Source organism: Salmo salar, chromosome 01 (genome assembly GCF_965601325.2).
Source record: "Salmo salar chromosome 01, fSalSal1, whole genome shotgun sequence".
In the NCBI taxonomy this organism is placed as follows: domain Eukaryota; kingdom Metazoa; phylum Chordata; class Actinopteri; order Salmoniformes; family Salmonidae; genus Salmo; species Salmo salar.
In genome coordinates, this window is record NC_138291.1 from 176,393,651 (window position 1) to 176,419,321 (window position 25,671).

Consider the following 25,671-nt stretch of genomic DNA (forward strand, 5'->3'; position numbering starts at 1 on the left):
ATGAGAAACAAGATTTCTCTGGTCTGATGAAACCAAGATTGAACTATTTGGCCTGAATGTCAAGCATCACGTCTGGAGGAAACCTGGCACCATCCCTACGGTGAAGCATGGTGGTGGCAGCATCAAGCTGTGGGGATGTTTTTCAGCGGCAGGGACTGGGACACTAGTCAGGATCGAGGCAAAGATGAACAGAGCAAAGTACAGAGAGATCCTTGATGAAAACCTTCTCCAGAGCACAGGACCGCAGACTGGGGTAAAGGTTCACCTTCCAACAGGACAACAACCCTAAGCACACAGACAAGACAACACAGCAGTGGCTTCGGGACAAATCTCTGAATGAACTTGAGTGGCCCAGGCAGAGCCCAGACTTGAACCCGATCGAACATCTCAGGAGAGACCTGAAAATAGCTGTGCAGCAACGCTTCCCATCCAACCTGACAGAGCTTGAAAGGATCTGCAGAGAAGAATGGGAGAAACTACCCAAATACAGGTGTGCCAAGCTTGTAGCGTCATTCCCAAGAAGACTTGATGATTTAATCGCTGCCAAAGGTTCTTCAACAAAGTCCTAAGTAAAGGGTCTGAATACTTATGCAAATTTGATATGTTTCTTATTTTTAACAAATTAGCAAAAAAAATCCTAAAAACCTGTTTTTGCTTTGTCATTATGGGGTATTGTGTGTAGATTGTTGAGGGAAAAAACTAGATAAAGCTGTAACGTAACAAAATGTGGAAAAAGTCAAGCGGTCTGAATACTTTCCGAAGGCACTGTATGTTGAGAATGACAAATCATTATGGTCTATTGGAAGTCACTATGACCCCGCCTCTAAGCCTTGTCTAAGCCTTGTCCCCCTTCCTCTATGTCTAAGCCTTGTCCCCCATGTTTATGGATTTAGGGTTGTACCTGGTGGGTTCCTTGATAATTTGTGTGAGATTGAGGGCATCTAGCTTAGATTGTAGGACTGCCGGGGTGTTAAGCATATCAAAGTTTAGGTCACCTAGCAGAATGAACTCTGAAGATAAATGGAGTGCAATCATTTCACATATGGTGTCCAGGGCACAGCTGGGAGCTGAGGGGGGTCTATAACAGGCGGCAACAGTGAGAGACTTATTTCTGGAGAGATTCATTTTTTTTATTAGAAGCTCCAACTGTTTGGGCATAGACCTGGAAAGTATGACAGAACTTTGCAGGCTATCTCTGCAGTAGATTGCAACTCCTTCCCCTTTGGCAGTTCTATCTATCTTGACGGAAAATGTTGTAGTTGGGGACGGAAATCTCAGAATTTTTGGTGGCCTTCCTTAGCCAGGATTCAGACACGGCAAGGACATCAGGGTTGGCGGAGTGTGCTAAAGCAGTGAGTAAAACAAACTTAGGGCGGAGGCTTCTGATGTTAACATGCATGAAATCAAGGCTTTTTCGGTTACAGAAGTCAACAAATGAGAGTGCCTGGGGACACGCAGGGCCTGGGTTAACCTCTACATCACCAGAGGAACAGAGGAGGAGTAGGATGAGGGTATGGCTAAAGGCTATAAGAACTGGTTGTCTAGTGCGTTGGGGACAGAGAATAAAAGGAGCAGATTTCTGGGCGTGGTAGAATAGATTCAGGGCATAATGTACAGACAGGGGTATGGTGGGGTGCGGGTACAGTGGAGGTAAACCCAGGCACCGAGTGATGATAAGAGAGGTTGCATCTCTGGACGTGCTAGTTATGCTGGGTGAGGTCATCACATGTGTGGGAGGTGGGACAAAGGAGGTATCTGAGGCATGTTGAGTGGGACTAGGGGCTCCGCAGTAAACTAAGACAATAATAACTATCCTAAACAACAGTATACAAGGCATATTGACATTTGAGAGAGACATAAAGCGAGGCATAAAGCAATCACAGGTGTTGATTGGGAGAGCTAGCTAAGACAACAATGGGTAAGACAACAACAGCTAATCAGTTAACAACAACAGGTAAAATGGCGATGAATGGGCAGAGAGGGTCAGTTAACTACACACAGGGCCTGAGTTGGGGCCGACAGATAAACAAAAAATAAACAAAATGGAGTACCGTGATTAATGAACAGTCCAGCAGGCATCAGCTATGTAGCCAAGTGATCATATGGTCCAGTGAACAGCAATAGATGGAACAGGGAAGCCGCGGGGTAGTCGTTACTACGCTAGCATGCGTAGTTAGCAGGCCGGGGTAAGTAGAAGCGTCTGCGCCGATGTCAGGCGAAGGCCTGTTGAGGGCACAGCGGATGGAGTTAAGTCGGCAGACCAGTCGTGGTGGTATGGCGGGGCGCCATGTCGACAAAGGGTCCAGACCAGATGGCAATAGAGGTAATTGTAGTTGTAGTAATTTTGTTTGCTAGCCGGGAGATGCGCCTGGCTGGCGGCTAACTGGTGCTAGCTTCGGGGCAGGGGCATTAGCCACTATAGCCACTCGGTAGCAGCAATGATCCCATGCACAGGTCCAGAGCTTACGGCAAGGATCCGGTGGAGTGGTGGATTCTAGCCGTGTTGGGGTAGAGTCCGGAAGGAATCGGCTGAGTAGACGGGTGATCACAGAGTAGGCCGGGAGGTGGGCCTGGCTCAGGGCTAGCTTCCGGTGGTGTCTGTGCAAAAGGAAAGGCCGCTAGCAGTGTCTAACAATGGCTAAATAGCTAGTAGCTAATTAGCTGGCTAGCTTCTGCTGGAGGTTCTGGCTATGAGGTCTAAAAAAATAGCGGATCTGTGTCATATTGGGTGAGGCGGGTTACCGGAAGGTATATTTAATTTTAAAATGAAAAATATATTTTTTTTTTACAAAAAAATACCAAAGTACACATCTGCACTGCTACGCCATCTTGGAAGATAGGTAGTGTAGACACCAGATAGGTACTGTAGACACCAGAGAGTCAGATAGGTAGTGTAGACACCAGATAAGTACTGTAGACACCAGATAGTCAGATAGGTACTGTTTCTACATCTGCACTACTTGCTGTTTGGGGTTTTAGGCTGGGTCTCTGTATAGCACTTTGTGACATCGGCTGATGTAAAAAGGGCTTTGTAAATACATTTGATTGATTGATTGATTGATTGTAGACACCAGATAGTCAGACAGGTACTGTAGACACCAGATATGTACTGTAGACACCAGATAGTCAGATAGGTACTGTAGACACCAGATATGTACTGTAGACACCAGATAGTCAGATAGGTACTGTAGACACCAGATAGGTACTGTAGACACCAGATAGGTACTGTAGACACCAGATAGGTACTGTAGACACCAGATAGGTACTGTAGACACCAGATAGGTACTGTAGACACCAGATAGTCAGATAAGTACTATAGACACCAGATAGGTACTGTAGACACCAGATAGTCAGATAAGTACTATAGACACCAGATAGGTAGTGTAGACACCAGATAGTCAGATAGGTACTGTAGACACCAGATGAGTAGTGTAGACACCAGATAGGTAGTGTAGATACCAGATGGGTGACACCAGATGGGTAGTGTAGACACCAGATGGGTAGTGTAGACACCAGATGGGTAGTGTAGATACCAGATGGTGAGATAGGTACTATAGACACAAGCATAGTCTCACACGCTTGCAGACACTTTCGGTGTTGAGGGATTTTTATCATTTACGATGAGGCTTGCTAGTGTAATAAGCCTTTTGTGAAATGTGTTATTTTCATGGTTTAGGACCAAATAAAGGGTAAGAACTAGATCAAAGAAATGTCTCAACAATTTATTACATTTATTTCCCCCTTTTCATTACAGGCAGGTAAGAGAATACAGCATGCCACTGAACACATAGTAAAAATAGACGAGGAAGTACAATTCCGAATTACTGTCATACTGTGAGCTGTTGACAAAAAGGGAAACAGGAAATATACATTAGGAAATATATATTTATTCATTTTTCTACATCATACCCTGACTCACATACAATATACTAGTCACATGAAGCAAGCACTTAATCACCCATGTGCTCAGGCAGGCTAGAAAGCTCAGTGCATAAATATCATTGGTACCAAATAAACCCAGCCACGGTTTACCAAACCTAGTCCGAGACCCAGTGTGTATGTTTATCAAACCCACGTGAAACTGGTCAGTGGAAATGTACTAGTCCTATGACATCACCTCAATGCACACTTCCAGTTCAAGCCAAGTCCTTCCCTACAACAAGGTTAGATTTTCACAATATTTAATCCAGCTGGAGTGAAATGCTGCATACACAATGGGCTTCCCAGACCAGGACTGATGAAAAACTGGTCCACCCCCTTCCCAGACCAGGACTGAAAGAAAACTGGTCCATCTCTCAATTCACCTTAAAGCGTCAAATCAGCAGGAAAAAATATAAGGGATGGGGCTGGTGAAATGTAACCACTCAAATTCATAGACAGAGCTATGGATGCAATATATATGAGGCTATATAGTGTTTGTTGACATTTACTTCGTTTACAAACATTGGAGTAAAATAAGGTTATATTTTGGGTTCTCATGGACTGTGACAGCTGAACTAAGCTCATAAGGCATTTCCAAGTTATATTCCTCAAGAATCAATGGGTAAATATAATTCAATTATAACTCCAAAAATAGATTAAGCAATTGCAGATTGCCCCTTTAAACCTCTTGATTCCTATTGGTTCTCTGTCACTGCTTGATGGTAGAAGTTGTCCCTAACCACAGATATCCCTACACTCAATCCTAACCTTAACCATTACATACTAATTTAACCACAGATCTGGGATCAGGTTACTCGACACCTAACTTCTATCCTTAACTACTACGAGAATATAAATCCATATCTATACCTGGGATCAGTGGATAAGGACACATTCTACCTTTTCCTTTTTGACCATGTGTGGCCTAGTCTAGACCTTGGAAAGCAAGCCAGACTCGGGGGCGCTGGCCTTGATGATATTCTGGATCTCCTTGAATTTTGGGTGCTCCTTGTCGCCTACCAGCTGGAGGAGGATAGACTCACTGGTGGTGACAATGATCCCGGTGCGAGCCATTCGCTGAGAGAGATAGAAAGAGAGAAAAAATAATTATGTAACCTTTATTTAAGTAAGCAAGTCAGTTAAAAACGAATTATTATTTACAATGACGGCCTACCAAAAGGCAAAAGGCCTCCTGCGGGAACGGGGGCTGGGATTTAAAAAAATAGGACAAAACATCACAACACTACATAAAGAGAGACCTAGAGACGCAGAGAGAGAGAGAAACGCAGAGAGAGAGAGACGCAGAGAGAGAGAGACGCAGAGAGAGAGAGACGCAGAGAGAGAGAGACGCAGAGAGAGAGACGCAGAGAGAGAGAGACAAAGAGAGAGAGAGAGAACCCACTAGCACATAGTAAGAGCTGAGTCTGAATAGACGTATGTTAATAAATACCCTGCTGCTGTAAATTATGCAATAGGTTATTTTTAGGATGACTTTATTGTCCGTTTGGTACATGAACAATAGAAATGACTATTTTGCATATCCCATTCTCCCTGGTAGACATACAGTACATACAGAAAGAGAGAGGTTGGGGTCAGAGCCAGAGCCAGAGAGAGAGAGAGCCAGAGAGAGATTGGGGTCAGACCCAGAGAGAGAGAGAGAGAGAGAGAGAGAGAGAGAGAGGTTGAGGTCAGAGCCAGAGAGAGGTTGGGGTCAGAGCCAGAGAGAGGTTGGGGTCAGAGCCAGAGAGAGAGAGAGAGAGAGAGAGAGAGAGAGAGAGAGAGAGAGAGAGAGAGAGAGAGAGAGAGAGAGAGAGAGAGAGAGAGAGAGAGAGAGAGAGAGAGAGAGAGGTTGAGGTCAGAGCCAGAGAGAGGTTGAGGTCAGAGCCAGAGAAAGGTTGGGGTCAGAGCCAGAGAGAGAGAGGTTGGGGTCAGTACCAGAGCCAGAGAGAGAGAGGTTGGGGTCAGAGTCAGAGAGAGAGAGGGAGAGGTTGGGGTCAGAGCCAAAGTCAGTTACAGTACAACGCCCCCAGATCAGTTTGAAGTGCCTTGCTCAAAGGCACAATGGCGGTAGGTAGAACATGGAATATTGATATATATTCATATGGTGCTGCTGCATGGTGCTGCTGTGTGGTGCTGCTGCAGCTGCATGGTGCTGCTGTGTGGTGCTGCTGCAGCTGCATGGTGCTGCTGCAGCGTGGTGTGTGGTGCTGCTGAAGCGTGGTGGTGGTGCTGCATGGTGCTGCTGCATGGTGCTGCTGCAGCGTGGTGGTGGTGGTGCTGCGTGGTGGTGCTGCTGCGTCGTGGTGGTGGTGCTGCTGCTGCTGTGTGGTGCTGCTGCAGCGTGGTGGTGGTGCTGCATGGTGCTGCTGCAGCGTGGTGGTGGTGCTGCGTCGTGGTGGTGCTGCTGCGTCGTGGTGGTGCTGCTGCTGCTGCTGCTGCGTGGTGGTGGTGCTGCTGCGTCGTGGTGGTGGTGCTGCTGCGTGGTGCTGCTACTGCTGCTGCGTGGTGGTGCTGCGCTGCTGCTGCGTGGTGGTGGTGCTGCTGCGTCGTGGTGGTGGTGCTGCTGCGTCGTGGTGGTGGTGCTGCTGCGGCTGTGTGGTGCTGCTGCAGCGTGGTGGTGGTGCTGCATGGTGCTGCTGCAGCGTGGTGGTGGTGCTGCGTCGTGGTGGTGCTGCTGCGTCGTGGTGGTGCTGCTGCTGCTGCTGCGTGGTGGTGGTGCTGCTGCGTCGTGGTGGTGGTGCTGCTGCGTCGTGGTGGTGGTGCTGCTGCGTCGTGGTGGTGGTGCTGCTGCGTCGTGGTGGTGGTGCTGCTGCAGCGTGGTGGTGGTGCTGCTGCAGCGTGGTGGTGGTGCTGCTGCAGCGTGGTGGTGGTGCTGCAGCGTGGTGCTGCTACTGCTGCTGCGTGGTGGTGCTGCGCTGCTGCTGCGTGGTGGTGGTGCTGCTGCGTCGTGGTGGTGGTGCTGCTGCGTCGTGGTGGTGGTGCTGCTGCGTCGTGGTGGTGGTGCTGCTGCGTCGTGGTGGTGGTGCTGCTGTGTCGTGGTGGTGGTGCTGCTGTGTCGTGGTGCTGCTGCTGCGTCGTGGTGGTGCTGCTGCTGCGTGGTGGTGGTGGTGCTGCTGCGTGGTGGTGGTGGTGCTGCTGCGTCGTGGTGGTGCTGCTGCGTGGTGGTGGTGCTGCTGCGTCGTGGTGGTGCTGCTGCGTCGTGGTGCTGCTGCTGCGTCGTGGTGGTGCTGCTACGTGGTGGTGCTCTCCAACCTTTTCTTTTAGAAGAATGGCTTCATACTGTACAAAGTAAATGTCCAAGCTACTCACACTCTTCATGTATTGTTGTTGGTAGCAGGGTTGAGGTCAATTCCATTTCAATTCAGATAGTAAACCAAATTCCAGTTCCAATTCCACATTTTCCTAATTGAAACGCATTGAATTTTTTTTTAAGTCAGTGTACTTCCTGAACTGGAATTGTTGAAATGGATCGTTGTTAGAAGCACCATCTTTCACCATGAAAACGTTGAAAATAACTTGTAGAAATGTTTTCAGCAGCATATATATTTGATGAAAATAGAGTTAAATAGCTTATTCATTCAATATCCCTTAGCTAACCTAGCAGAGCCGTCTTATCGCGATACCAACACCTGTTGCTTTTTACTTTGCAGCATTCTGTGTTCACAAATGAAATCACGTAATATTACTGATTCATTCTCATTGACAGCCTGCGAGCTACCGGTCGCCTGCGAGCTACCATGTTGGGAGACCCCTGTGATGTTTACATGTTACACTTTCATGATATTATGCAAATATGTATATAAGGCTCCCGAGTGGCGCAGCGGTGTAAGGCACTGCATCTCAGTGCTAGAGGTGTCACTACAGACCCTGGTTCGATCCTGGGCTGTATCACAACCGGCCGTGATCGGGAGTCCCATAGGGCGGCGCACAGCGTCGTCCTGGTTAGGGGAAGGTTTGGCCAGGGTAGGCCGTCGTTTTAAAATAAGAATTTATTCTTAACGGACTTGCCTAGTTAGAATAAAAAGGTTAAATAAAAATATAAAATAAAAATATATGAAAATATACATTTAAATAAATACATGATAATATGATACTTACGTCCAGTGCAAACATTCTGTCCATCATGCTACGGGATGAGGTGGAGTCTGCCACCATGTGCACCTCGAAACCCCTTGCTAGCAGGTCCAGGGCTGTCTGCTGGATGCACACATGGGTCTGAGACAGACAACACAGGAGGTCTGGGTTACTTCTAGGAAGACCTATGTTCAAAGTCCTGATGACAAAATGGCTACTAATAAGGACATATCTTTGGTTATTAAGTGCATATGTTCTAATTGTACAGTACTGGGACTTCACCCTCTGTTGTCCAATCAACTGTACCACTAAACTACACCCCTAGATGGAGCCAACGTGCAAGACAGTCTCCCCCTATACAATTTGAGTACATTTTGGCAGATTGGATATCAATCCAATCAAAGTTTATTTGTCACGTGCGCCGAATACAACACCTTACAGTGAAATGCTTACTTACAGGCTCTAACCAATAGTGCAAAAAAGGTATTAGGTAAGTAAAGAAATAAAAACAACAGTAAAAAGTAAAAAAAAGTAGCGAGGCTACATACAAACACCGGTTAGTCAGGCTGATTGAGGGAGTATGTACATGTAGATATGGTTAAAGTGACTATGCATATATGATGAACAGAGAGTAGCAGCAGCGTAAAAGAGGGGGGGGGGGGGGGGGGGGGGTGCACACAATGCAAATAGGCCGGGTAGCCATTTGATCACTAGGCTCCCACTAGGCTCCCACTAGGCTCCCAAAACCACTGTGTAAACCAGTGGTTTTTAACACTGGTGTGCCTTGAGGAACTCTCAGGAGTACCGCAAAACTTTTCCTAATCTTGATATTATTATTATTTTTTAGAACATTCACTTATAAACGTGACCTGTGGAATGCACCGGGAATCTGTTTTGGGAGCCTAGTGGCGGTTAGATAAAACATTAAACGTCACATGGTTACATCTGTGTGGTTGTTTCAAGTCCAGTGTGCTCAGGCTGTTGTTACATTTGTATCATTTAAAGGGGTGTGCATTACGAACAAAGTCATTTGTATCATTTAAAGGGGTGTGCATTACGAGCAAAGTCATTTGTATCATTTAAAGGGGTGTGCATTACGAGCAAAGTCATTTGTATCATTTAAAGGGGTGTGCATTATGAGCAAAGTCATTTGTATCATTTTACTTTGCCTGTGAAAAACATTAACACAGGCAAGTCTGATTAGGCTTAGCTGTAGCACAGCCTCTGCTACAGAAACAAATGGAGCATGGCTTTGTGTCTATGGTTTGTATCTTTAGAATGCAGAAAACCGCTCATCTCTAGCACCACAAACCATTCAAAACTAAAAACCTACTTTACCAGACCTACATTTTTTTCTTGCTGCCATGGATTCGCGGGACACTCTTAAATGGTTACACACAAATTAATCATGAGTAAGGAACTATACTGAACAAAAACAAATGCAACACGCCAAAATTTCAACGATTTCACTAAGTTACAGTTCATATAAGGAAATCTGTCAATTGAAATAAATACATTTGGCCCTAATCTATGGACTTCACATGACTGGGCAGGGGCACAGCCATGGGTGGGCATAGGTCCACACACTCGGGAGCCAGGCCCACCCACTGGGGAGCCAAGCCCAGGTAATCAGAATTAGTTTTTCCCCTGGGCTGGCGTGCTTACACGTGGTCTGTGGTTGTGAGGCCAGTTGGAAGTACTGCCAAATTGTCTAAAACGATGTTGGAAGCAGTTTATGGTAGAGAAATTAACATTAAATTCTCTGGCAATAGCTCTGGTGGACATTTCTGCAGTCAGCATGCCAATTACACTCTTCCTCAAAACTTGAGACATCTGTGGCATCTGTTCACATCTGTTCACATTTTAGAGTGGCCTTTTATTGTCCTCAGCACAAGGTGCACCTGTATAATGATCGTGCTGTTTAATCAGTTTCTTGATATGCCACACCTGTCAGGTGGATGGATTATCTTGACTAAGGAGAAATGCTCACTAACAGGGATGTAAACAAATTAGTGCCCAACATTTGAGAGAAATAAGCTTTTTGTGCATATGAAACATTTTTTGGGATCTTTTATCTTTTGTTGCATTTATATTTTTTGTTCAGTATATGAAAACTATCAAAATATTTCAAAAAAACACTATTTCATCTGTTTTTTTTTAAAGTATTGATCAGATGGAGGTCATTACCACTAAATAATTTAATAGGGAAATGTTAGGTGTGCAGCCGAATGTTTTATCCCTTTGAGGTGTGCCACGGTTCAAAAAAGGTTGGGAACCATTGGTGTAAGGAATATGGTGGGAGCTCCATCTTTCCCTACACCTATCACACCCTCTCATATCTCCACAAGTACAAACGGCGTTCAGTCTGGGAGTCGATTTGCAATTCAAGGACAGTCTCCCTCTCTCTGAACTTTACCTCCACCCCGAACAGCACCACGCTGCGGACCCCCGGCAGTTCGGCCAGGGCTGCCTCGGCCTCAGGCAGCACCATGGAGAACTTGGTCTTGGGGAACACCAGCCTGGCTCCAGTAAGGTCCATCTCCTGCACCGTGTTACCCAGGCCTTTGGGGTACTGCTCCGACACGATGACGGGAATCCCCAGGATACGAGCCCCCTGAAGCTACACAGTAGAGGGGATGGAGGGAGAGAGGGGAATATATAAATGTCATATACAGATGTAGGATCTTCATTTGAGCCAGTTTTCAACAGAAGAAAAATTATCCTGCAGGAATTATTATTGTGATATATTTTGATTTGTTTAACACTTTTTTGGTTACTACATGACTCCATACTGTGTTATTTCATAGTTTTGATGTCTTCACTATTATTCTACAATGTAGAAAATAGTAAAAATAAAGAAAAACCCTGGAATGAGTAGGTGTGTCCAAACTTTTGACTGGCACTGTACATAAATATTGTTTAAATGTAAATTAACAAGGGTGTATGAAAAGGGGGTCAATTTACCAGTCTCTGTCCCACACTGATGATGTCACCGAAGTACTTGATGGCTGGGCGGAATCTTTCCTGCATGTCACAGCAGAAGAAAACCGTGGTGGCAGGGATCAGGTTCCCCAATATTGTCACCTGCATATAAAACAAATGGATGATTTATGGTTTTGCCATTATAGTTTTATATTTAGTCTACATTATCAATAACTGGGCGTGGTAGACTGCTTTGTCTTTGAGGATAAATAAGTATTTATCGTATATTGACTATGTGTGTCTTTCAGAGGAGTTTTGATAAAGTGGATGATGGATTTCCGTTGGACCTTGTGTAAAATTGGACAATAAAAGAATCTTAATCGTAATATTTGATGTACTATGAAATATGGTATCTACAGTATAATACAAATGATCAAATTGAACATTCTGGTTTGGTTCAGCTGTTGTATATTCAGTAGATTATAGCTTAATGACAAGAAGAAAAATAATTAGGGGTGTTAACCTGGCTGTTGTCCTGGCTAAATTCCCAATCTGTCCCTCATACCATCATGGCCACCTAATCATCCCCAGCTTCTAATTGGCTCATTCATCCCCCTCCTCTCCCCTGTAACTATTCCCCAGGTCGTTGCTGTAAATGAGAATGTGTTCTCAGTCAACTTACCTGGTAAAATAAAAAATTAAATAAAAAAATTGCGACATGCTTGTAATCCTATCGTTATAACAGCTCAACCTAGTATTGGTCATGCATTTCCCTTCATCTCTTTTTAATATCTCAATGGCGCGGCAGAGTATTAATTTAATGAACATATCTTTAATATCACTATTGCTATTATAATAAGGAAGGGAGAAATAGTATTGTGACATCACGACAAAGAAAGACATTTCTCAGGGTTGAGTGAATAGCTTGCCACTGTCTCTCTGTAATTTGATTGTAATCGTACACTAAGATTTGAAAGATCTAGTTCCGGTCCACCAGACACATTAAGCCCTGGACTAAAAAAAACGCTATTAATGGAGATTCACCATTGATCATGCTTTTTTTAGTCAGAGTCCTTAATTGGAATAATAACAAAGCATCCATGATATCAAAAGTATCATTTTAACCATGTATTGACGCTTATACAGTGTTTGTTTACAAATATTGGGAGTAAAACAAGCTTATATTTTGGGTTCTGATGGGGTACGACAGTTGAACTGAGAACACGAGGCATTTCTAAGTAACATTCATAATTAAAAATAGTGTATCGTAATGTATTTATGACCATCTTTTAACAAACATTGGACAGTAAGACTAGCCAATAGTTCCTAAGATCTAGTCGCAATGCTGCCATATCCGTCGGCACCAAGTTCTGTCTGTGTACAATAACTAAACTATTCTACTGTATCATAGTCCGTTCCGCTCGGACATTGCTCATCCATATGTATATAGTTTATTTTCATTCCTACTTAGGTTTATGTGTATTTGGGTATATGTTGTGTAATTTGTTACATATTACTGCACTGTCGGAGGTAGAAGCACAAGCATTTCGCTAAACCCGCAATAACATGCGCTAGTCACGTGTACTGTATGTGACCAATAAAATTAGATTTTATGGTTACAATAGGGGTTCAATTGATATAACCAAAAAAACATTGGTGTAAAGTACTTCAAAGTACTACTTAAGTATGTTTTTGGGTATTTGTACTCCATTATTTATATTTCTAACAAATTTTATTCAACTACATTCCTAAAGAAAATAATGTACTTTTTACTCCATACATTTTCCCTGACAGCCAAAAGTACTCGTTAGATTTTGAATGCTTAGCAGGACAGGAAAATGGTCCAATTCACACAATTATCAAGACAACATCCCTGGTCATCCCTACTGCCTCTGATCTGCGGCCTCACTATACACATATGCTTCAGTTTCTAAATGATGTCTGTGTCACACCCTGATCTGTTTCATCTGTCTTTGTGCTTGTCTCCACCCCTCTCCAGGTGTTGCCCATCTTCCCCATTATCCTGTGTATTTATACCTGTGTTCTCCGTTTGCCTGTCTTGTCAAGCTTACCCACATGTTTTCCGAGTTCCTATTTTTCCTAGTCCTCCCGGTTTTGACCTCTTGCCTGCCCTGACACTAAGCCCGCCTGCCTGACCGCCGACCGATACCCTTGCCCCATCTCTGGATTATTGACCCCTGCCTGGCTTGACCTGTCTCTTGCCTGCCCGTTGGACTATTAAACCATTGTTTATTCAACGTGTCTGCTTTTGGGTCTTAACTGAAACCTGATAGTCTAAGTGTTGGTGTGTCCCTGGCTATCCATAAATAAATAAATTTTAATTTGTGGCATCTGGTTTGTCTAATAAAAGGAATTTGAAATGGTTTATACTTTTACTTTTGCTACTTAAGCATATTTAAAACCAAATACTTTTAGACTTTTACTCAAGTATCATTTTACTGGGCGACTTTCACTTTTACTTGAGTCATTTTCTATCAATTTATCTTTACTTTTACTCAAGTATGACAATGGGGTACTTTTTTGGTTATGGTAGTTTCACTGAACATAGAATTGGTATTAGTTGAACGGTCCATCTATTTTTATTATTTAAAAAATATATATATTTAAACCTTTATTTACCTAGGCAAGTCAGTTAAGAACAAATTCTTATTTACAGTGACCGCCTACCCCGGCCAAATCCGGACGACGCCGGGCCAATTGTGCGCCGCCCTATGGGACTCCCAATCACGGCTGGATGTGATGCAGCCTGGATTTGAACCAGATACTGCAGTGATGCCTCTTGCCCTGAGATGCAGTGTCTTAGACCACTGCGCCACTCGGAAGCCCGAGTGGCACATTGGTTGTTGAAAAGTGCCACTGTGAAAGACTGAATTATGAATTCTGACATGATTAGCATAAATTACTCAAAATCCGTACAACAAATATGGCCGTCATAGAGCGTTGCTTGGGAATGGGTAGAGCGTTGCTTTGGAACGGGTAGAGCGTTGCTTTGGAATGGGTAGAGCGTTGCTTTGGAACGGGTAGAGCGTTGCTTTGGAACGGGTAGAGCGTTGCTTTGGAACTGGTAGAGCGTTGCTTTGGAACGGGTAGAGCGTTGCTTTGGAATGGGTATGCTCCCTTTTGTCATTCTATTTCTATGTTACTAAAGGTTCAATGGCATCTAGTGGTGCCAGTGGTTCCTTCGAGGGTTCTATTGACAGCTGCCATTGGAATCCGTGGAAAGCTGGATTACACGAGGGTTGTTCCTGAATGTTGGTAGAATTTGCGTCCCTTGCCTTTGCAAACAAAGATTTTTTTTTTAAATGACAAATAGTTACACCTCAAACATGTTTTTGTTCATACTGAACTCCCAAATGGGCACACACTGGTTAAATCAACGTTGTTTCTACTTCATTTCAAAGAAATCACGTTGACCCAATGTGGAATAGACGTTGAATTGAAGTCTGTGCCCAGTGGGCTGTTTATACACTGCGTGCACAATTATTAGGCAAGTGAGTATTCTGATATTATCATTATTTCTATGCACATTTTCCAACTCCAACCCATATAAACTTGAATGCTTATTGGATTTAATCATTTTCAGGTGATATGTATTTGTGTAATGAGGGAGGGTGTGGCGAAAGTCAATAACACCTTATATCAAGGTGTGCATAATTATTATTAAAATGCCTTTCAGACAGATGCAACACTTGAAATAGCTAAACTATTGAGGTGTGACAACCGGACAATCAAACGGTTTGTTGCGAATAGTCAACTGGGGTGCAAAAAACGAATGGAGAAGAAAATGTGCAAATTAACTGCAAAATAATTAAACGTCAAGCTACCAGGAACCCATTATCCTCCAGTGCCACCATATTCCAGAACTGCAACCTACCTGGATTGTCGAGAAGGTGTCAAGTGCTCAGAGACATGGCCAAGGTCAAGAAGGCTGAAACACAACCACCACTGAATAAGATTCACAAGTTGAAGCGTCAAGATTGAAAAATCTATCTTCAGGTATTTGTTTGCCCTAAGGTTTTATGGAGAGTGACTCTTGATGGACCAGATGGATGGGCCCGTGGCTAGATCAGTAATGGACACAGGGCACCACTTCGAGGCAGGCGCCAGCAAGGTGGAGGAGGGGTACTGGTATGGGCTGCTATCATTAAGGATGTGGTAGTTGGACCTTTTCGGGTTGAAGATGGACTGAAACTCAACTCCCAAACCTACTGCCAGTTTCTGGAACATTCTTTCTTCAATCAGTGGTACAGGAAGAAGTCCTCAGCATTCAAGAAGGCCATGATCTTTATGCAGGACAATGCTCCACCACCTGCATCCAAGTACTCCACTGCTTGGCTAGCCAGCAAGGGCCTCGTAGATGCCCGAATAATGACTAGGCCCCCTTCCTCACCTGACTTAAATCCTATTGCTTTGAACAGCATTTGGGAGGCTGTGGTTGCTGCTTCAGCGAAAGTTGATCGTGAACAGATCAAGAAACTGACAGACTCCATGGATGGAAGGCTCATGGCAGTTATTGAAAATAAGGGTGGCTATATTGGTCACTGAATATTTTTGAAAGGCCAAAAATTGTATTTAATTGTCATTTTGTGTTACTTATTTGTTACACTTACTCTAAAAATTGTGAATAAACAAGTGAGTTGGGAGAAATTATTTTTGTAATTTAGGTCCCTAATAATTGTGCACACTAACAGTTGCCTAATAAATTGTGCACACATATATTCCTCTGAGAAAGACAAAACTCACTTTTCCTTTGTTAAACATTCAGGTTTGAGTTTCAATAACATTTTGGATTGACGGACAGCATTGTGTTTGTTCAACAATAAAAATGAATCCTGAGGAATACAATTTGCCTAATAATTGTGCATGCAGTGTATACGATCAAACTTTATGCTATAAAACGTATGCATTGTTTAAAAGGACTTAGGGTAAGCAAATTGGCTTGTCCCTGTAGTGATGTGTAGCGTTGTAGTGACACGTTTTGGGGATTTAAAGATATCTTTCAATTGTTTGTAATGCTAGGAAGTGAAAAGTATGTAATATATTGTATAGACCAATGAAAACAAAGGCGAATATTAAAATACCACTACCTCAGTTTCATGAACTTTGGCGTTTAGCGCCTTGAAAATCATCCATTATTAAAGATATACAAGAACCATTCTTTTTTTTCCCCCAGAATGCCATGCCCAAATGCCACCGAAATTCAAGAACGACCCACATCCCATTTTTTGTCAGTCACACTACAATTACAGCTTTGATAGTTTACAATGGCAACTTCTGCACATCATTTTTTGGCAATATTGTTGGTGTTTGTAGCCCTACTTACTACTCAAAAGCAAATATTATGCATTTTGTATGATTACTTAGCTCAGGCTACTACAGTATTATGATACACAAATACAAGATACATGGTGATAATGATACAAGTCTACGTTTGTTTTGGCCAGTTCACACTAAATAGGGTGTATTGGTAAAATTGCCTACTGTAGCCAAATGAAATGATTAATTAACTTATGTATAAAGCTATATTAGTAGACTCCAAGGCTTCGATTTTTACAGTAGAAGAATGACGTTAAATAAATAATTACACCACCAAGTTGATAATGTCCATGCACCTCTCTTCACTAACACCTAATGTACAGTACAGTAAAGACTTTCTAATTATGTCAACTAATTCAATATACATCTAATAAATATGAAATATGGCAACCTAAATTAAATACTGTAATGAATGTTGGATGATAGCTAGTATTTCTCTTTACCATTTTGGAACAAACATGTAGGCTACAAGAAATGAGGCATTTGTGACAGCGACCGTATTACTGACAAGTAGGCCAAGCTACAAAGTATCGCAGTGAACCGTTTTCAACTCAGTCTCTATGAAACCAATTCCATTTGTCAAAGTACTGTAAGTTAGTAGGTTTTGACTTAATTGGCGATAATGTGCATCATTATATACAACATTTGCAATGAAAAACCGAAACGGTAGAATCTTACATCCGTTTCCAAAGGTACAAATCGTAGCTTGCATTTCTCAGATATGATGAATCCTTTCGGCAAATCAATGTACTGTGCCCACTCGTCCGAATACAATTGAATCATGAATTTACGATGGAGGTCAATCTGGCGTCCGTAGAGTGACAAAAACTTTTGAATAAGCACTTCATATCCAGAACCGACAGGCACAGAGGACGGCCGCGAGAACGCCGAAAATGAAAGCAAAACAGGGACATGATTGTTGTTGCTGTGACCGTCCGCCATGATTCCAGGAGCTGTGTGTCGCCTGAATGCGTGCAGAAGCGTTCAGAGTCGCAACTGTGCAGAATCTACAAAAGCGATCGGTAGAACAGATAGGTCTTTATTGTAGACCGGAAGAGTACTCTGCGCTGAATATGGCTCAAATATCTCAACCTTATACTATTGAGTTATCGAATGTTTCCTTGAATTTTATGTTGTTTTCCTTCCTCAAAATTAGAGTTGAATTTGATCTGAATTTGCATGTGACATTATTGTAGGCTCACAGTAATATCTAAGTACTTCCCAAGAGGATAATTTTACTTAACACAATTCATTGTATTTTTAATCCAACTCATTGACGGCTTGATGATTAGTTGACAAGTTAAATCAGGTGTGCTTGTCCAGGGTTACAACAAAAATGTGTACTGTAGGGGTTACTGGAGGACTGGAGTTGGGAAACACTGCCCTACATAATGTGTACTGTAGGGGTTACTGGAGGACTGGAGTTGGGAAACACTGCCCTACATAATGTGTACTGTTGGGGTTACTGGAGGACTGGAGTTGGGAAACACTGCCCTACATAATGTGTACTGTAGGTGTTACTGGAGGACTGGAGTTGGGAAAATCTGCCCTACATAATGTGTACTGTTGGGGTTACTGGAGGACTGGAGTTGGGAAACACTGCCCTACATAATGTGTACTGTTGGGGTTACTGAAGGACTGGAGTTGGGAAACACTGCCCTACATAATGTGTACTGTAGGGGTTACTGGAGGACTGGTGTTGGGAAACACTGCCCTACATAATGTGTACTGTTGGGGTTACTGGAGGACTGGAGTTGGGAAACACTGCCCTACATAATGTGTACTGTAGGGGTTACTGAAGGACTGGAGTTGGGAAACACTGCCCTACATAATGTGTACTGTAGGGGTTACTGAAGGACTGGAGTTGGGAAACACTGCCCTACATAATGTGTACTGTAGGGGTTACTGGAGGACTGGAGTTGGGAAACACTGCCCTACATAATGTGTACTGTTGGGGTTACTGGAGGACTGGAGTTGGGAAACACTGCCCTACATAATGTGTACTGTAGAGGTTACTGGAGGACTGGAGTTGGGAAACACTGGCCAGTAGGGTAAACATTTACACCTTATGCAGTGTTCTAAAAAACATCAAATTAAGAAGTGCAGATCTGTCTTCTATGACCGTTCCGTTCTCTAATCTGTCTTCTATGACCGTTCCGTTCTCTAATCTGGGTTGATGAAAGTGTATTGTCTGCATGTTTATCTGCCGTCTGTCTGCCACCTCTAATATTCAACCAATCAGTGAATAGGCTAGCCCATATCAAGACGCTTCAGTACAGATTGTCATACTTCAGACCACTTGGTCATTTTCTATAGTCTGAGTGCCAGTCTGTTTGTGCTGTCATGCCAAAACAATGACAGCAATGTAATTGGCAAGAGCACATCTGACCAGGCTAAATGTAGTTAACTGTCTGATTCAATGAAGACTAACAAAACAAAAAAGAGATTAAATAGTTAGTGAGTCCTCAAATGATGTCATCCATTTCTAAATAAATTATGTGCTAACCAAAGTTCAATTTTTTTATTTTTTTTTTTTTATTAAAAAGCGTTACTAATAATCACACAGTACAGGTAAAACCACACACTCGTCATTTTTAAACCTTTAATAATTCTTCCATGTCATATTCACAATGGCACAGACTATTCCCGTAATCAGCTAGGCTAAATATGTGTTCTAAAACTGTTAATGAAGGCTTCAATGATGACAATGGAAAACACAAATACAGTATATCCACACATGCCACTGTTGGACCTCAATGGGTTCAAAACCCTACGACAGCAGCTTGCAAGGTCCTCCCAGTGCACACAGTAAAAGTACCCTGAGAGAATCAACACAAAAAGGTGGTATAGCTAGTACCACTTAAAAGCAGCTATAACGCTTTATTACTTGTTGTAAGAATGCATCAGTCTTGTTTTAAAAGCCTGTAATATGTCTCTCTATGTATCATGTTTTCAACTGACTGAAATTTGAGATGATCATTATGAGGTAAGACCTTATCAGGTGGGAGGTCATACATGCTTATAACATGTTTTACAATGCATTATAAACCACATCGTAATGCATTCAACATAACTGTCAGCGTTAAGTAGTGTTAATGAATAGCTTTTACACACAGACAGTCTGTTAATGTCAGATCACTGGCAATTTACTGTTGTATCCCTCAGACACTAGCTGTTAATGGAAAATGTACAGGCATATTTTCCATTTTGGAAAGATGGGTTTCGGGTAAAAGCAAAGATGACAAATTACTATAATATGGAGTGATATTATTGCCACCAGAAAGTGAATCTGAATTGAATCATTTTGAATTTGTATAAGGAAATTGAATCATATTGAATTTGTATAAGGAAATTGAATCATATTGAATTTGTATAAGGAAATTGAATCATTTTGAATTTGTATAAGGAAATTGAATCATATTGAATTTGTATAAGGAAATTGAATCATATTGAATTTGTATAAGGAAATTGAATCTGATGGCACAAGTATCACTATAAGTGTCTGAAGGAAAAGTTGAAAATGGTGGTCCATATAACTCTGAAATTTGCATTTGAAAGTGTTGATGCATCTGGCCCCCCACACACACACACACACACACACACACACACACACACACACACACACACACACACACACACACACACACACACACACACCCAAATTAAATACTATCAAATTAAAATGATAAACAACAAATGCTGTTAAACACCATTTGACCAAATATTCAACATTTTAAATAATCAAAGTGAAATAAACGTGTTTTGCTGTCCAAACAGGAAAGTAAAACAAGAGGAATCAGTGAAGCTAAAAAGCTGTGATTTTCACACACTGCGCAAATTAACTTCATTGCAATCATTCATTGTGCTTAAATTATATTATAATCCTAGCTAGGTTAATCATAAGGACTTGATATTCTCAATGAATTCAACATTTCTGACATTGTAAACTATAGTCTTCTTCAACAAAACATAGTTCAAATAGCTGTACAAATTAACAATATTTAAACATAGAAAACTCTTAAACAAAGGGCTGAATTCAGTCAAACCTGCCTTAGCCTCAAACCTGCCTTAGTAAATAGAGACACTGCATAAATGAGGCTAACTACTCAGATGCCTAATTACAAAGCTAGGAGCATCTACTTATAAGAGGTGGCCTGCTTGTTATTTTACTAGCCTGGTCCCAGACCCGCTGTCTCCTTCTATAGCCTGGTCCCAGACCCGTTGTCTCCTTCTATAGCCTGGTCCCTGACCCGTTGTCTCCTTCTGTAGCCTGGTCCCTGACCCGTTGTCTCCTTCTGTAGCCTGGTCCCAGACCCGTTGTCTCCTTCTATAGCCTGGTCCCAGACCCGTTGTCTCCTTCTGTAGCCTGGTCCCAGACCCGTTGTCTCCTTCTATAGCCTGGTCCCAGACCCGTTGTCTCCTTCTATAGCCTGGTCCCAGACCCGTTGTCTCCTTCTATAGCCTGGTCCCTGACCCGTTGTCTCCTTCTATAGCCTGGTCCCAGACCCGTTGTCTCCTCCTATAGCCTGGTCCCAGACCCGTTGTCTCCTTCTATAGCCTGGTCCCAGACCCGTTGTCTCCTTCTATAGCCTGGTCCCTGACCCGTTGTCTCCTTCTGTAGCCTGGTCCCAGACCCGTTGTCTCCTCCTATAGCCTGGTCCCAGACCCGTTGTCTCCTTCTATAGCCTGGTCCCAGACCCTTGTCTCCTTCTATAGCCTGGTCCCAGACCCGTTGTCTCCTTCTATAGCCTGGTCCCAGACCCTTGTCTCCTTCTATAGCCTGGTCCCTGACCCGTTGTCTCCTTCTGTAGCCTGGTCCCAGACCCGTTGTCTCCTTCTGTAGCCTGGTCCCTGACCCGTTGTCTCCTTCTGTAGCCTGGTCCAGACCCGTTGTCTCCTTCTATAGCCTGGTCCCAGACCCGTTGTCTCCTTCTATAGCCTGGTCCCAGACCCGTTGTCTCCTTCTATAGCCTGGTCCCAGACCCGTTGTCTCCTTCTATAGCCTGATCCCAGACCCGTTGTCTCCTTCTATAGCCTGGTCCCAGACCCGTTGTCTCCTTCTGTAGCCTGGTCCCAGACCCGTTGTCTCCTTCTGTAGCCTGGTCCCTGACCCGTTGTCTCCTTCTATAGCCTGGTCCCAGACCCGTTGTCTCCTTCTATAGCCTGGTCCCAGACCCGTTGTCTCCTTCTGTAGCCTGGTCCCAGACCCGTTGTCTCCTTCTATAGCCTGGTCCCAGACCCGTTGTCTCCTTCTATAGCCTGGTCCAGATCTGTTTGTGCTCTTGCCAACTCCATTGCAAGTAAAATATGACAAGCATTGGCATGACAATGGCTGACAAGGAGTTGGCATGATAGCACCAACAGAATGGCCCTCAGGCTAGTATTTTACAGTACCAGAACCACGTTATTTTATTGAGGGGATAAGGCATGTTGATAAGGCATTAACAGTGGTTTGACTGAATTGGACCCTTAAAGGATCCCTGACAAGCTTCTCAGCTATCATTTGACAGTAAATATAATCAGTTTGCATCACATTCAGACCTGGGTTCAAATAGTATTTGTTTTCTTGAGCTGGTCTTACAATGGAACCACTGGAACAAATCCAAAAGTACAAGTAAGGAAATAAAGACTACTTGGACCTGGGTCTGGTTACATTTCAGAGTAACACAAGATGGTAATGACTAACTGGCAAACTGTTGAAGACATGACATAATGCCCCTTATTAACTAGTGCTGTGCCAGTGGACTGTACTATCTCAACACAGTTACTGGAGGACACCTAACAAACGTACGTTTGCGAAGCACACCTACTTTGGTTTAAATTATGAGCCTTAACTATATGTATAAAAAAAAAAAAAAACATCAGATTTACTACTATTTGTAGCAAAGCATATGGACCGTTTCTGATATTAAAGTTCATATCTACGTTGGTTAGTGTAGTAGGTCAGAACAAAGAATTTTGGGTGACCAGAATGTGGTCATCAGCGCCTCAAACACACGACGCCTCTATTTAGTCTGCCATTCGTCTTTATTTCAAGGAGGAACTAGTGACACACCATCCGCTAATTCAATTGGCACAGACGGACAGTGGAAGTGCTGATTGTCGAGGTTCACTGGTCTCAAGTCAATTTAGCCGTCTCAGCTGAACTGTCTTGACAATAGATCTGGAAACCAGAGAGGGAAACAGGCACCCCACAATAACTCAGCAAGTTTAAAAAAAAATTATTATATATTTTTTTTAAATCAGATGAGGCACAATTTAACCCCCCTCCACCCGAGGGTATTTGATGTCTCAATGTTCCATCAAGGTCAACAATATAAGACTGCCCCCCCCCCCCCCCCCCACCATTCATTACTAACCCACTCTGTTGATCCCAGCCACTCATACGAGACAATTTCATACATTATACACAATTAAGAATGGACCCAATTGACAGTCTCTCGGTCCCTCTCCCAAACAGCACAACTATGCCGCCACCGTCTCAGTGAACCAAATCTATTGGTGGTTTTAGCTACGGTTTACCACTATAGCTTCCGCTCGCCAGCCACAATACTGCCGTACAGCGTGTTCGTGAGGGGAACGTAGCTTTTCTCTGAGTAATCCAGGAAATAGAGCGGGTTGCAGTTTGTTGAAGGGTTGAATCCGCTCTCCACTAGATTGAATTTCTGCTGCTTGAAGGTTCCCGTCATTTCCATTGATTCCTACAACATAGAAGTATAAGATGTGATGGTACTCTTTCATTATTCCATATACTGATCTGTATTCTCTGTGTGCATGGTTTTATGATTATTTTTCAATGACCCAAACAGAAGATAACTTTCACAATCTAAATTGTACAATTACACTTTAGGCTAAAATAATTATTTGACAACTTGGCAAGCAATATTCAAACTCTGACATATTCATCTGTTGATAATCATATATTACACAAACCAAACCGCTGAATAATATTTACATAAAAGCTTAACTATACAACCCGTCAAAACCTTGCTTTCAATTAGAAAACAATATAAATGTAATCAGAATTTCAGTTTACTTCCTGAATTGAAATGGTATTGACCCCAACCCTGGTAAGATCTGCATGGAAGTATATTTTCTGGGCGATTTAAATATTGACAGGCTATCATCAAGCTGCCCACTCAGGAAAAAAACTTTCAACTGTAACCAGTGCCTGCAACCTGGATCAGGTTGTCAGTCAACCTACCAGGGTAGTTACAAACAGCACAGGAATTAAATCAGCAACATGTATTGATCACATTTTTACTAACGCTGCAGATATTTGCTTTAAGGCCGTATCTGAAACCATAGGATGTAGTGATCACAATATAATAGGCATATCTAGGAAAACCAAAGTTCCAAAGGCTGGGCCTAATATAGCGTATAAGAGGTCATACAATAACTTTTGTAGCGATTCATATGTTGATGATTTAAAGAATATTTGCTGGTCTGTGGTGTGTAATGAGGAGCAACCAGAAGCTACACTTGACACATTTATGAAACTACTTATTCCAGTTACTAATAAGCACGCAACCATTAAGAAAATGACTGTAACAACTGTTCAATAGCCTTGGATTGATGAGGAATTGAAAAATGATTTAGTTGAGAGGGATGAGGCAAAAGGTACGGCAATTAAGTCTGTCAGCCCAACTTATTGGCAAACGTACTGCTAATGAAGAAATCATGTGACTAAACTAAATTAAAAATAAACTACACTATGAAACAAAGATAAATTACATACAGAATGACAGAAAAAAAACTTTGTGGCACCTCAAATTAAATTTTGGGGAAAAATTGGAACTCGGCTCCTTCATTTATTGAATCAGATGGCTCATTCATCACAAAGCCCACTGATATTTGCAAACTACTTTAATGACTTTTTCATTGGCAAGATAAGCAAACTTAGGGATGACATGCCAGCAACAAACGCTGACACTACACATCCAAGTATATCGGACCAAATTATGAAAGACAAGAATTGTACTTTTGAATTTCGTAAAGTCGGTGTGGAAGAGGTGAAAAAAGTATTGTTGTCTAACAACAATGACAAGCCACCAGGGTCTGACAATCTGGATGGAAAATGACTGAGGATAATAGCAGACGATATTGCCACTCCTATTTGCCACATCTTTAATCTAAGCCTATTAGAAAGTGTGTTCCCTCAGGCCTGGAGGGAAGCTAAAATCATTCCGCTACCTAAGAATAGTAAAGCCCCCTTTACTGGTTCAAATAGCCGACCAATCAGCCTGTTACCAACCCTTAGTAAACTTTTGGACAAAATTGTTTGATCAGATACAATGCTATTTTACAGTAAACAAATTGACAACAGAATTTCAGCATGCTTATAGGGAAGGACATTCAACAAGCATAGCACTGACACAAATGACTGCTGATTGGCTGAGAGAAATTGATGATAAAATGATTGTGGGGGCTGTCTTGTTAGACTTCAGTGCAGCTTTTGACATTATCGATCATAGTCTGCTGCTGGAGAAACATGTGTGTTATGGCTTTACACCCCCTGCTATAATGTGGATAAAGAGTTACTTGTCTAACAGAACACAGAGGGTGTTCTTTATGGAAGCCTCTCAAATATAATCCAGTTAGAATCAGGAATTCTCCAGGGTACATGTTTGGGCGCCTTGCTTTTTTACTAACGACATGCCACTGACTGAGTAAAACCAGAGTTTATATGTATGCGGATGACTCAACACTATGCACGTCAGCTACTACAGCGACTGAAATGACTGCAACACTTAACAAAGAGCTGCAGTTAGTTTCAGAATGGGTGGCAAGGAATAAGTTAGCCCTAAATATTTCTAAAACTAAAAGCATTGTATTTGGAACAAAACACTCACTAAACCCTAACCTCAACTAAATCTTGTAATAAATAATGTGGAAATTGAGCAAGTTGAGATGACTAAACTGCTTGGAGTAACACTAGATTGTAAACTGTCATTGTCAAAACATATTGATACAGTAGTTGCTAAGATGGGGAGAAGTCTGTTTATAATAAAGCGATGCTCTGTCTTCTTAACAACACTATCAACAAGGCAGGTCCTACAGGCCCTAGTTTTGTCGCACCTGGACTACTGTTCAGTCGTGTGGTCAGGTGCCACAAAAAAGGACTGTGCAATTGGCTCAGAACAAGGCAGCCCGGCTAGCCCTTGGATGTACACAGAGAGATAATATTAATAATATGCATGTCAATCTCTCCTGGCTGAAATAGGAGGAGAGATTGACTTCATCACTACTTTTATTTATGAGAGGTATTGACATGTTGAAAGCACCGAGCTGTCTGTCTAAACTACTGGCACACAGCTCGGACACCCATGCATACCCCACAAGACATGCCACAAGAGGTCTCTTCACAGTTCCCAAGTCCAGAACAGACTATGGAAGGCACACAGTACTACATAGAGC

The 25,671-nt window shown here is 42.7% G+C and overlaps 2 protein-coding genes across 3 annotated transcripts in view; both read right to left on the bottom strand.

Moving 5' to 3' along the window:
* Positions 1 to 3,707: 3,707 nt before the first annotated feature.
* On the bottom strand, positions 3,708 to 17,268 carry isoc1 (isochorismatase domain containing 1). Its single transcript, XM_014145299.3, has 5 exons — positions 16,933 to 17,268; positions 10,960 to 11,079; positions 10,412 to 10,615; positions 8,020 to 8,136; positions 3,708 to 4,998 (listed from the first exon to the last, which is right to left on the bottom strand). The coding sequence occupies exons 1-5, from the start codon at positions 17,194 to 17,196 to the stop codon at positions 4,852 to 4,854; spliced, it is 852 nt and encodes a 283-aa protein (XP_014000774.1). The 5' UTR covers positions 17,197 to 17,268; the 3' UTR covers positions 3,708 to 4,851.
* A 1,574-nt stretch (positions 17,269 to 18,842) lies between these two features.
* slc27a6 (solute carrier family 27 member 6) overlaps positions 18,843 to 25,671 on the bottom strand; it is a 47,377-nt gene continuing 40,548 nt past the window's right edge. The window contains exons 10-11 of one of the 2 annotated variants that reach the window (XR_014379009.1): positions 20,941 to 22,955; positions 18,843 to 20,460 (exon numbers count right to left, since the gene is read on the bottom strand). Coding sequence is in view for 1 of the 2 variants with exons in the window: in XM_045693823.2 (XP_045549779.1) it covers positions 22,779 to 22,955 (177 nt within the window). In the remaining variant the exon portion in view is untranslated. Of the gene's footprint in view, positions 22,956 to 25,671 lie in introns of both variants that reach the window. The other variant, XM_045693823.2, reaches the window with a different exon arrangement.

Bases quoted from the DNA above. Each gene is read 5' to 3' on its own strand.
- isoc1 (XM_014145299.3), bottom strand. From the start codon at position 17,196: ATGGCGGACGGTCACAGCAACAACAATCATGTCCCTGTTTTGCTTTCA. The intron at 11,080-16,932 runs GTAAGATTCTAC...TTTTATATGCAG, and splicing joins TTGTACCTTTGGAAACGGAT to GTGACAATATTGGGGAACCT. The intron at 10,616-10,959 runs GTAAATTGACCC...TCTACTGTGTAG, and splicing joins TCAGTGTGGGACAGAGACTG to CTTCAGGGGGCTCGTATCCT.